At 41.1% G+C, this 13,433-nt stretch overlaps 1 protein-coding gene across 1 annotated transcript in view; it reads left to right on the forward strand.

Moving 5' to 3' along the window:
• The window catches only part of FBXO47 (F-box protein 47), a 212,200-nt gene that overhangs the window by 147,415 nt on the left and 51,352 nt on the right, over positions 1-13,433 (forward strand). The window contains exon 6 of the mRNA XM_063456603.1: positions 11,213-11,321. Within this exon, the coding sequence (XP_063312673.1) occupies positions 11,213-11,321 (109 nt within the window). The remainder of the gene's footprint in view (positions 1-11,212; positions 11,322-13,433) is intronic.

A 13,433-nucleotide genomic window follows, 5' to 3' on the forward strand; every position in this document is an offset into this window, starting at 1 on the left:
GGAGAAGCAAATTCCTTAGGAAGGCTGGTGTCATTGCTGAGTATCCGCCAGTTCCTATTCACAGCTCTTCTTAATGCTAAGGAGGCCGTATTGTAAATTGTTGGAAACACCAAACGTTGGGTTTTGTTGTTAGAACTTGCCTCCTGCTGCTGGCATTTCAGTAAGGCTTTATCCAGGATTGCTTTCTTGTAGCCCCGTTCAAGGAACTTGTCCCTCATGATGTTGATTTGTTCCTGTGCTTTCAAAGGGTCTGAGTTGTTCCTGAAGACCCTCAGGAACTGAGAATATGGTAAGGAAGCTTTCAGATGGCTTGGGTGGAAGCTATCGGCATGTAAGAGTGTATTACGGTCAGTAGGTTTGGTGAACAGGGTATAAATGATCCTACTGTTTTCAATCCCCACTCTCACGTCGAGGAAATCGAAGGTGGTTCTACTGGCTGTCATGGTCAATTCGATATTGGGGCTCGCCTTGTTAATTATGGCTACCATGTCGGAGACGGTATCTGGATCGCCTCTCACTATGAAGAACAGGTCATCAATGAAGCGTGCATACAATAAAATTTTGGTCTTAAATGGTTCCAGAATATGTTCCGTCTCGAATTTATACATATAACAGTTGGCATACATCGGTGCCATGGCTGCCCCCATCGAGGTACCCGCTATCTGGCGATACCACGTATTCTCGAAGCGGAAATAATTACATGTTAGCACTGCTTCTAGTAGTTCCATTACAAATTCGATGGGTGGACCCTGGTAGTGTGAAGATTGTGCCAGTACTTGTCTAGTAGCAGCTATGCCGTCAAGGTGAGGAATGACAGTGTACAAGCTTTTGATGTCGCAAGTCAAGAGCATCACTGGTTCAGGAGGTAAATCCACTGCGGAGATTAATCGTAAAAACGAAGGTGTGTCTTTCAAGCATGTTGAGAGGTTGACCACTGTCTCCTTCATGAGAAAGTCAAGCCATTGGGCTATCGGTTCCAGGATTCCTTCTTTGGCTGACACAATGGGACGACCGGGGGGTCTTTCGACATTTTTGTGTACTTTCGGTAAGGTATACAGGATGGGTGTCCTGGGATTTGATGGTGTCAGAAACTCATATAGTTCCTTTGTTAGATAGTCGGCTTCCAGACCTCTTCTGAGTATCCTCTCCAAATGGTTCTGCAATTGCATCGTGGGGTCCGTGGGGATCTGAAGGTATGTTTGCTGGTCACCTAGTTGGTTAAGAATCTCTTCCCGATAATCCACATAGTTCATAACAACTATGCCTCCCCCCTTGTCAGCTGGTCTTATAACGATTCCACTGTCGTTGGACAGTGATTTGATGATCTCTCTGTCCCTGACCGTGCAATTGGAATGTGACTTATGCTGTGTGCCAAAAATATCTCTTGCTTCCTTCTCCACTGAACGTAGAAAAGTTTTGATCGTGGCCTGGTTGGATATTGGGTCAAAGGTACTCTTAGGTTTAAACTTTGATCTGTCGCCTGTGTTGGATGGTTTTTAAAGAAATCTCTGAGTCGCATAGTGCGTCCGAATTTGAATAGTTCACTCTCCCACTGGAGTTGATTAGGTCCATTGGTGGGGACAAAGGATAACCCTTTGCTAAGTAAATTGAGTTCGTCAGGAAGGAGTTTTCTGGATGAGATGTTGAAAACAGGTATCACATCTGGAATCTTGGGGGCCTCCCTCTTCCCCCAGAAGGTTCTCCCCTTCTGGCCCCGTCTCGTAATGAGCCTCTTTCTGGTGCCAGATTCCGATATTGGTTCCTCGTCCGTATCCCTGTAAATTCTTTTTGTGCCCCTTCTAAAAAAGGCTCAGAGGTAGTACTTCTCTCAGGATAGGTGTCAGACTCCGAATTCGACTCCCCCGACGTTTTATCTATAGTGAATTGTCGTGGTTTACGTATAAACTTGCGTTTCCTTGCAAACGTAGGACGTTCACTGTGTCCACTCAGCCACCTGTACACAGTGTGCTCTTTATAATCAGCCGCTACTTTTTCCTGTTTCTCTCTTTTGAAGCGTACAAGATCCGTTTTATATTGTTTCACATTTTCCTCCAATTTCAATAGGGTTGGTGCGGCTTCTACAGATGACAGGAGGATTGTTTGTTGTGTCTCAAGCTCTGTAATTCTTCTCCGTATTTGGACCAGATCCTCTCTCACATCCTCAATGATCACCAGCATCAAGTCGAGAGAACATTTGTTCAGTACGGCCACCCATTTCCTGCATACCTTCGGCTTGAGTCTCCCAATAGTAGGGACGTTTTTCACCCTGAAGCCCCTCGGGATCTGTAGTTTCTTATGATACTCTGATAAGAATAATCCGTGTAAATCCAGATCAGTCTCACGTTTCTTCAGTCTGAGTAGTTCAAAATAAATTTCCCGTAACGTGGTAGTACTGGGTAAATCTGTCGTAGTTTCTGACCATCTAATCCTTTCTGCGTCAATGTCATTATATTGCCATAGTTCGGCCTGTTCGGTCAGTCCCCCAGCTAGGGTAAAAAAATCCTCCATGAAAAAAGTCACTCGCTGTCCCCACCAATGGACCTAATCAACTCCAGTGGGAGAGTGAACTATTCAAATTCGGACGCACTATGCGACTCAGAGATTTCTTTAAAAACCATCCAACACAGGCGACAGATCAAAGATCAAAGTTTAAACCTAAGAGTACCTTTGACCCAATATCCAACCAGGCCACGATCAAAACTTTTCTACGTTCAGTGGAGAAGGAAGCAAGAGATATTTTTGGCACACAGCATAAGTCACATTCCAATTGCACGGTCAGGGACAGAGAGATCATCAAATCACTGTCCAACGACAGTGGAATCGTTATAAGACCAGCTGACAAGGGGGGAGGCATAGTTGTTATGAACTATGTGGATTATCGGGAAGAGATTCTTAACCAACTAGGTGACCAGCAAACATACCTTCAGATCCCCACGGACCCCACGATGCAATTGCAGAACCATTTGGAGAGGATACTCAGAAGAGGTCTGGAAGCCGACTATCTAACAAAGGAACTATATGAGTTTCTGACACCATCAAATCCCAGGACACCCATCCTGTATACCTTACCGAAAGTACACAAAAATGTCGAAAGACCCCCCGGTCGTCCCATTGTGTCAGCCAAAGAAGGAATCCTGGCTTGACTTTCTCATGAAGGAGACAGTGGTCAACCTCTCAACATGCTTGAAAGACACACCTTCGTTTTTACGATTAATCTCCGCAGTGGATTTACCTCCTGAACCAGTGATGCTCTTGACTTGCGACATCAAAAGCTTGTACACTGTCATTCCTCACCTTGACGGCATAGCTGCTACTAGACAAGTACTGGCACAATCTTCACACTACCAGGGTCCACCCATCGAATTTGTAATGGAACTACTAGAAGCAGTGCTAACATGTAATTATTTCCGCTTCGAGAATACGTGGTATCGCCAGATAGCGGGTACCTCGATGGGGGCAGCCATGGCACCGATGTATGCCAACTGTTATATGTATAAATTTGAGACGGAACATATTCTGGAACCATTTAAGACCAAAATTTTATTGTATGCACGCTTCATTGATGACCTGTTCTTCATAGTGAGAGGCGATCCAGATACCGTCTTCGACATGGTAGCCATAATTAACAAGGCGAGCCCCAATATCGAATTGACCATGACAGCCAGTAGAACCACCGTCGATTTCCTCGACGTGAGAGTGGGGATTGAAAACAGTAGGATCATTTATACCCTGTTCACCAAACCTACTGACCGTAATACACTCTTACATGCCGATAGCTTCCACCCAAGCCATCTGAAAGCTTCCTTACCATATTCTCAGTTCCTGAGGGTCTTCAGGAACAACTCAGACCCTTTGAAAGCACAGGAACAAATCAACATCATGAGGGACAAGTTCCTTGAACGGGGCTACAAGAAAGCAATCCTGGATAAAGCCTTACTGAAATGCCAGCAGCAGGAGGCAAGTTCTAACAACAAAACCCAACGTTTGGTGTTTCCAACAATTTACAATACGGCCTCCTTAGCATTAAGAAGAGCTGTGAATAGGAACTGGCGGATACTCAGCAATGACACCAGCCTTCCTAAGGAATTTGCTTCTCCGCCTATGATGAGCTTTAAGAGAAACAAGAGTTTGAGAGACTTACTTGTGAAGACGGATCCTTCCCACTGTTATGACATCAAAACAACTAAGAGCAATTACGGGTGCTATCGGTGCCTGGGTTGTGTTACCTGTGGACACATGGTCCCAGGGCGCACGTTCTCACATCCTCATACTGGGAAACAGTATACTATTAAACATCGCTTAACTTGTACCAGTGATTTCGTCATCTACAAGCTGTCATGTCCCTGCGGCCTGGTTTATATAGGCAAAACTGACTTACCGCTAAGGGAACGGATTCGAAACCACCGCTCAAATATTCGGGTCGCATACCGTGATGGGGTATCAGAATTTCCAGTTTCTAGACATTTTTTGGAACTAGGACATACGCTCCCGTCACTCAAATTAATGGCGGTTGACCATATTCCATTACCAAGGCGAGGGGGAGATCGGAAGAAAATGCTCTTACAGAGAGAAATCCATTGGATCAGAACTCTGGACACGATTGCACCAAAGGGACTCAATGAGAAATACTCTTTAGCAGTATTTCTATAATTGTTTTGATTTGTTTGGGTCTAAGTTATATTACAATGAATCCAGAATACCTCTGAATTAACTCAGGAGCCCACCCTGGGGGATAGGCTATGAGCCTTCAGAGTATGGAGGAGTAAATATTGCCCTACGGGTCTGAAGTATACAGTTGGGCAGGGATCCTAACTTTAACCAGTGCCTTTTTTTTCCTCAGCAGATATAGGTGAAATGATCAGCGTTTATTCAGGGCTATCCATATGTCCCACTGTCTCATTCCCTCAATAAGAGGCGGCCTGATTAGGACCTATTTGGTGGGTTTTTTTATTTCTGGATAATGCCAGCAAAGAATAATGAGATTTAAGCGCAGATTCTTATAGTTGATCCATATCATCAAATAGAATAGTCTTCTTTGTTAAATAACTAATCGCCTTGTGCGATGCTTAGTGGCTAGGGGAAGTACAGCAGGATATCCACTAGGGTTGTTAGTGCTGATATATTTAAAAGTAGACATATGGTTTTGCATAGTTCCACACTATTTACTATCCTGTCAGTTGAAGTAACTGACAGGACTATAACAGATAGAAGTGTGTTAATGTGGCCACTTTCTCCTTTGATTGTTAGTGTTTAAAATGTAGAATGATAGTTTACCCTTTAATGTCTAAGGATTATATGTTCCTTTAAGGGAGTAGCCATACCCTGCATGTCCTTTCAGCCAGTCCCCCAGCGGTAATATTTGTTTTAATGTATAATATGTGTTATGTATATTATTGAGTGCCTTTTCATGTGTGTTTTATGACACTGTTTTATCCGGGTAGTATGTGTATCTGACCACATTTTGCCTGACTGGGAGGCAGACCCTGTAAGCCTCTGTCCGCGCCCGCTAAGATAGGAGAGCGTCTGGTTGCCATGGAGACGCTCCCCTCAGTGCCGTGCGCCGGACGGACGCGTGGGCGATGTGTGATGACGTCATCCACACGCGACCGGCACTTTCGGCGGGGAAATTGACCGGACGGCTTGTGGGGGCTTGCACCCAGCCAGGTGTGGTAAGTACACTGTTTGATTAGGGGTTATTGGTGTGGTATATAGGTGGAATCTTGTACATTGCTAACCTTGTCCTGATGAAAGTCTGATTGGTCAGACTGAAACGTCGATTTTTTAACCTGGAGCATTAAAAGTTAAATTTTATTTTTAAACAAAGTGAGTCCGTGGAGTGCTATCTACTTTTTCTTTATATTTTTGCCAGACAAGCACCCGGCAGTGAAATAGTAACCACAGTGAGTGCAACATTTCTTGTATTTTTATATATATAAATTCCAATGTTGTAATAAGGTGCACTCACAGGACTTTTTTCAATAACTTACTTTTATTCTAAGAAGTGAATTACATGTGAAGAAAATATCGTAAATCGACGTTTCGACCCCTATAGGGCCTTTTTCAAGATCAATCTTACAGTGTACAACCATGCATATATATAGGTGATTACTAATAGTCACTTACCTAAACGGTGTGTGTGAACAAAGCTCCCGCTCGAAAATCCGAAACCCGGAAGTGATTCTGTGTCACCACGTGACTGCGCGTGATGACGCGTGTGCGTCGTTGCCAAGCAACGGGTCTAAACCAAAACATAGCCTCCAATGGAATATCTATTCCGCGGGCTGCGAACAGCTCTAGGGGGGCTCGAAAGTGATCCTAAGTGCCAGTGACTGAGTGGTACCTGCCAATAGTAATTGGCAAAGTCATCCCCTGCTTCCCCATGGAGGATTACTGTAAATCATTCTCTAGACTGTCCGAGAGTTAATCGAGGACTGCAAACTGAAGTGACATCACACGTGAAAAATTGTGAAAGTGACAGTGCTAAAACATAAAAAATTAAAAATAAAAACGTCCTACCAAATCCTCCTCGGACAGTCATACTGAACATAGCTCTAGGAATAATATGGTGCCTATTCTTATATATGATGCTAAGTGCATGTATAATGCCCCTTTATAAACATGTATATTGTATCCTAATACATAAGTGGAGCGTATATTACGTGCTAATGTATAATAACAACTTAATATGCATATTTTTACAAATAATCAATATTTAAACCATATAATATTGCCCATCCAACCTTATGGACAAAATGTTCACATATCGTACTGCAGAGTGTATACTGATAACCAGTATAAAGCCATAATGCACTTCTATTATGGGCCTATTAAATGTGTAATCATAAACCCAGTTAAACTATACTAGACTCTGTGGTATGCCTAATAGATGCCTTACCTATTATTTAATTTTATTACTTAAGATAACGAGTCAATTGTTGATTCAATTAGTAAATTATAGTATCTATTAGAAGATTATTTACAAACATAACCCCAAGGGTGGCGGGTTTTTTGGTGACAAGCGGTGCCTCACGGCTAGACTACCAAAACATGACACAGATATATGCCTATAATTCACAGAAACATAGAGTATGTGTTATATTCGTTCAAGCCACGAGGTGTGACAGTGTCCAGAGTAAAAATCCAATATGCTTCTCTTTGAAGCAATATTTTAGATCTATCCCCACCACGAGGTAAAGGTGGGACATGATCTATAGCCATGAATCTGAGTGTAGGAAGTCTATGTGATGCTGCAAGGTAATGTTTTGCTACCGGTTTGTCCGTCTTTTGATCCCTGAAGGCTGTCATAATGCCAGATCTGTGGCCTCGGATACGATCTCGTAGGGTAAGGTCCGTCTTCCCTACATAGGATAATCCACATGGACAGGTTATTAGGTAGATGACGTGATCTGTAGTGCACGTGATATAGTGTGGAATTTTAATTCTTTTGCCACTATGAGGGTGGGCAAAGGAGTTGCCAGAGTTCATGTGGCTACACGTGACGCAACCACTGCATCTGTAGCATCCCAGTTTCTTATGTATGACATTTTTCTTATAGCTTTGTATAGGGTCATTCCGAATTAAGATGTCTCGTAAATTTTTATTTCTTTTGTAGCTGATGATGGGTTTCTTGTTGAATATGATAGGTAGTTGTTTGTCCGACTCCAGTATGTCCCAATGCTTTTCTATAGATTGTCGGATTTGTGTAGATCCAGTATGGTAAGTAAGTGGTAAGTACATTTTGGGTATATCAATACTAGCTTCCCCTTGTGTTTCATTGGTCTCCTGTGTCCATTTTTCAAATGCCCGAATTTTGGCTTTCTCAAGTGTTTTTGGCTGGTAGCCTCTTTCTTGAAATCTGTGGGTCATATCATTCAATTGTTTCTCTCGATTCTTTGCGTCGTTGTTGTACCTAAGGACACGCATATATTGAGATATGGGTAGGGAGTCTTTGAAATGCTTTGGATGATAACTGGTGTTGGAGAGTAGTGTGTTTCCATCGGTTTTCTTGCGATGAAGTGTATATCCAAGTTTATTCCCATCTTTATATATAGTGACATCGAGGAAAGGGATTGCTTCATCACTATATGTCAGTGTGAACTTAACTGGTGATGTTAATTGATTGATATTGGCTACCATGTCTTCCAATTCTTTAGACGAGCCCTTCCATATCATAAGTACATCGTCGACAAAACGATAATAGGCTAAGATCTTGTCCGATGATTGATGCAAAATATGTTGATGTTCGAATTGGGACATATAGGCATTGGCATAGGAAGGTGCCATAGCCGCCCCCATTGCAGTTCCAGTCAATTGTAAGTAAAATAAATCTTCGAATTTAAAGTAATTGCAAGTAAGTGCAATACTTAAGAATTCTAAGAGGTACTCTATTGGCGGTCCATGATATTTTTCTGATATTTCAAGTATTTCTCTGAGGGCTTTTATACCCCCCCCCCCCATGGGGTATAATAGTGTACAAACTTTGTACATCTAATGTGGCCAGTATTATGTTGTCTTGCTCATCCACTGTCACACCTCGTGGCTTGAACGAATATAACACATACTCTATGTTTCTGTGAATTATAGGCATATATCTGTGTCATGTTTTGGTAGTCTAGCCGTGAGGCACCGCTTGTCACCAAAAAACCCGCCACCGTTGGGGTTATGTTTGTAAATAATCTTCTAATAGATACTATAATTTACTAATTGAATCAACAATTGACTCGTTATCTTAAGTAATAAAATTAAATAATAGGTAAGGCATCTATTAGGCATACCACAGAGTCTAGTATAGTTTAACTGGGTTTATGATTACACATTTAATAGGCCCATAATAGAAGTGCATTATGGCTTTATACTGGTTATCAGTATACACTCTGCAGTACGATATGTGAACATTTTGTCCATAAGGTTGGATGGGCAATATTATATGGTTTAAATATTGATTATTTGTAAAAATATGCATATTAAGTTGTTATTATACATTAGCACGTAATATACGCTCCACTTATGTATTAGGATACAATATACATGTTTATAAAGGGGCATTATACATGCACTTAGCATCATATATAAGAATAGGCACCATATTATTCCTAGAGCTATGTTCAGTATGACTGTCCGAGGAGGATTTGGTAGGACGTTTTTATTTTTAATTTTTTATGTTTTAGCACTGTCACTTTCACAATTTTTCACGTGTGATGTCACTTCAGTTTGCAGTCCTCGATTAACTCTCGGACAGTCTAGAGAATGATTTACAGTAATCCTCCATGGGGAAGCAGGGGTTGACTTTGCCAATTACTATTGGCAGGTACCACTCAGTCACTGGCACTTAGGATCACTTTCGAGCCCCCCTAGAGCTGTTCGCAGCCCGCGGAATAGATATTCCATTGGATGCTATGTTTTGGTTTAGACCCGTTGCTTGGCAACGACGCACACGCGTCATCACGCGCAGTCACGTGGTGACACAGAATCACTTCCGGGTTTCGGATTTTCGAGCGGGAGCTTTGTTCACACACACCGTTTAGGTAAGTGACTATTAGTAATCACCTATATATATGCATGGTTGTACACTGTAAGATTGATCTTGAAAAAGGCCCTATAGGGGTCGAAACGTCGATTTACGATATTTTCTTCACATGTAATTCACTTCTTAGAATAAAAGTAAGTTATTGAAAAAAGTCCTGTGAGTGCACCTTATTACAACATTGGAATATTCATACTGACGCTGAGGTCTGCACCCAGGCAAGAATATTGGAAAAAAAAATTGAAAAGGGTGAGTGCCAAGTTTATCTCTTTTTTTTATATATATATATATATATACATATATATATATATATATATATATATATATATATATTTATTTATTTTTACACTGTTTTAACTTTATTTTATTTTATTTCCAGCCACCAGGGGGACTAACTGTCATTACAGCTAGTCCCCCTGCTGGCAATGCCTGAGCCAGCTAACCTGGCCATGTGATTGTGAGGTCCTCGCAAGGACCTCACTCTCACATGGCCAGGGGTCCCCCCAGGAGGAAGGACATGCTGCGGGGGGCTCCGTGGGAGTCCCCCCCCAACCGCGATTGCCGGCGTGGGATCACCGGCGACCGGGTAAGTAACAAAAAACCGGAGGGCGTACTATTACGCCCGGCGGCTTTTAGAGCCGCTTAAAATAGGGCGTAATAGTACGCCCTCCGGTCTTAAAGGGTTAAAGAGACAATATAGGCACCCAGACCACTTAATCTCATTGATGTGGTCTTGATGCAGTAACCAGGTCCCCTTAACCCTACAAGTGTAAACATTAAGGCAACCGCTAGAGGCACTTGCTGGATGTTCAGTTTTACTCCATAAAATTTAACTACATGAAGCGATGCTGGACGATCTCACGCTGTGCATGAGGGCATCCAGTGTCTTCAAAATCCCCATAGGAGAGCTCAGTGCGATGCTCTGAGCAATTGCCTGCCTCTTGAGTTTAGTTCCACTGAGCTAAGCAACCAAGAAGTAACAGAACCAGTTGTCTGAATGACAGCTTGGGGGGAAAAAAGGTTAATTTAAAAGAACCAAAAGTACCAATTTCTATTTAAATGTGAACTTTTTGTAAACAGAAAAAGAGGACACAGTCTTCACACGTAAAGCACTTCATCAAGCTAAAGATCTTTATAGGGTCTGGAGCATTAGCTTTATGCAAAGTTCCATTTTAGTTGCTAAGCACAATCCATCGCTCAAAAGTATTCCACATGAGCCCAAACTGCAGCCTTAGTAGACAGAGGAAAACAAAATAGAGGTACCCATGTATTAAGATCCAATCCAAGAAATAAAATAGAATAACTATAAATAAAGGCAGGATGCAATGGAGTGGGATAAGATTCAGGAGGTTTAAGAAAAGAAAAGAAAATATGACAGTGGTGCCTTTCATTAAATCAGTTGTTGGGTTGAAAATTTTAGAGGACAATAAACTTATCCTGAAATTTTAACATTGAAATGTCTCCATCTCCAATACAAGTTTTACATTATAATCACAATATTTCAAATGCAGTCTGAGCCAACAGTACACAGAAGGTTTTACTATTGCCTTTAAATGCTGCCTACCTGTTCTTTTCAAACCTTTCTCGTTTAAATATATGGCAATACAATAATGATATATTCCTTTAAACTAATTTTCCTTGCCTTACATTGTTTGGTGTGTATTGACATATCTGATATCTCTTCTGTAGATATTGACAGCTGGCTGGGATGAACTGGAGTGTTATAGAGTCTACAATTTTCTCTGCGATTTCAATAACCTAACTCGTAGGGTGCAAAGTGTGGTGAATGGCAAGCCAGGTAAATTCATTAAGGAGCACTGATTGTATATTGTTACCAATGATTCTCATATTTTTACATCTGCACATCGTTGTTGGATGTTAAGGCCACTTCTCTGCACTTTCCAATATCTTGACAGATAATGATGGTTTCAATGTATACAATGCCACATACTTTATGTTATTGAGGAGCCTAAATGTAATTCAGTAAAGGGACACTGCAGGCCCTAAAAAAACATTAGCTCAATGAAGCAGTTTGGGTGTATAGTCTTAGATCATTACCTTCAGTCTCATGGTTCAATTCTCTGCCAGTTAGGCGTTAAATTACTTTTCAACAAAAACAAAGGATATAAGAACGTTGGTAAATCCCTGCTCAGATCTCAAAATATTTTTTGCTCACTTGTGCCATTACAGAGAGAACATATCAGATTGATCCCACCCATAAGGGCAGTCCAGAACCGAAATGCCAGCAAGTTCTCTGTGCATGAGAGATACAGCAACCCCAGATGATCGTTTTGGCCTTCTTTGAGCCTTGAGGTGTAGCGGAAGCGATCGTCTGAGGTTGCTGTAACTCTCGTGCAGAGAGAGGCGTCCTGCATTTTGGATCTGTTCTACCCTTTTGGGTGGGATCAGTTTGATATGCAAATGTTCTGGTTCTTTTAGGAGCATTGTTGACATGTCAGCAACTGACATATCCACACTGTTCCCTAGTATTGAGACATTGTCAAGATACCCATAAGAGGTCATAGCATATGATAATATAATTCCCTAGATTTTTGTTGGTATGTTAATTGGATGATATTTACTGCTTCAGCTCCGGAGTAGTCAATATTAACATTTGCTCAGTGATCATGGAATGCATATATTATATTGAGTGCTATGCCAGGTCTGTCATCTTTAGACAGTAACAGTCGTGATCAAGTTATGTTTAGGTGATTTATTTTAATAACTCTATAAACTGCATTTTCAAATTATTAACTCACACTAATGCACACACGCATCTCATGCTTTTGTTTGCACTAACTCTGATTATAAGGGACATTGTAGCTAAATGGCCTGGAGACAAAACTATGAACAACCAGTATTGCTCATAAGACAAGACTGTGTACTTCTAAGACAAAGTTGCTAGCTACCATGAAGCTACGGAAGATATGGTAAAAGATGCAGAGGCCTACAAAGTATCTGTCTGCAGGAAGCAGCTTGACCAGCTACTAAGTTTACTCTTCCCAAAGACTTTTAGACTGGGTTGTTTTTTTCTTAACCCTAGTTCACTTATATTTTATGGAACCTGTCTGGATAAGAAAAAAAAATCCAATGAGAAGTAAATTCTGACTGCAGTGGCAATTCCCATATTTCCTAAAACCAAATATAATTGAAATTTAGTCAGGCTAAATGAATCAACAACAATCACTTGGGTGCATTTGGTGTCCATATTAAAGTCAGTGCTTTTGCATCTGAACCCTATACAAAATATAGGATTCTGAAGATTCACAAAGAGACGATATTAACAAAATTTGGAACTGAATGCACCTGGCAGGATGCATATTTGCATAATATCTTTCACTTGCTTTTTAAACTCTTTTTTAATTTATTAGCAAGATAAGATACACAGGTTATCATAAGAATTATTTGATACAAACGTGATAAACATGCATTATAGTAATGGCACCCCAAGAGGGCATGTCCACACAACCAGACCATCTACATAACCCAGCCCTCCTGGGACACACTGAACGGGGCCGCGTTCTAAATGCCCAGTTCCGACCTTAACTGTTCGCACGCCATATTGCAACAACCAACCTCTAACAACCTGAACAACCACCGTGATAAATTGGTTCTGTTATGTACCTTTCTTACTTGATATTGTTGGTATAATGACCGCCTTGTACGCAAACTGCCTCATGGAAATGCCAACTTGTTCTATGTTCATGACTAACGTCTGAATGTTCCTATTCTTTCTTTCTTGACGATACTGTCAATTATAAATACAAAATTCAATAAATAAAGAATGTTAAAAAAATATATATTATAAGTGTTGGCAGAAATACAACTTTTATTCCTCTACATCTTTTTCACATTAAAGAATATGGGTAAACCTCCTAAGAAAAAAACAAAAAAGATTATAGAAAGAGAA

The sequence above is a fragment of the Pelobates fuscus genome, chromosome 5 (genome assembly GCF_036172605.1).
Source record: "Pelobates fuscus isolate aPelFus1 chromosome 5, aPelFus1.pri, whole genome shotgun sequence".
Lineage (NCBI taxonomy): Eukaryota > Metazoa > Chordata > Amphibia > Anura > Pelobatidae > Pelobates > Pelobates fuscus.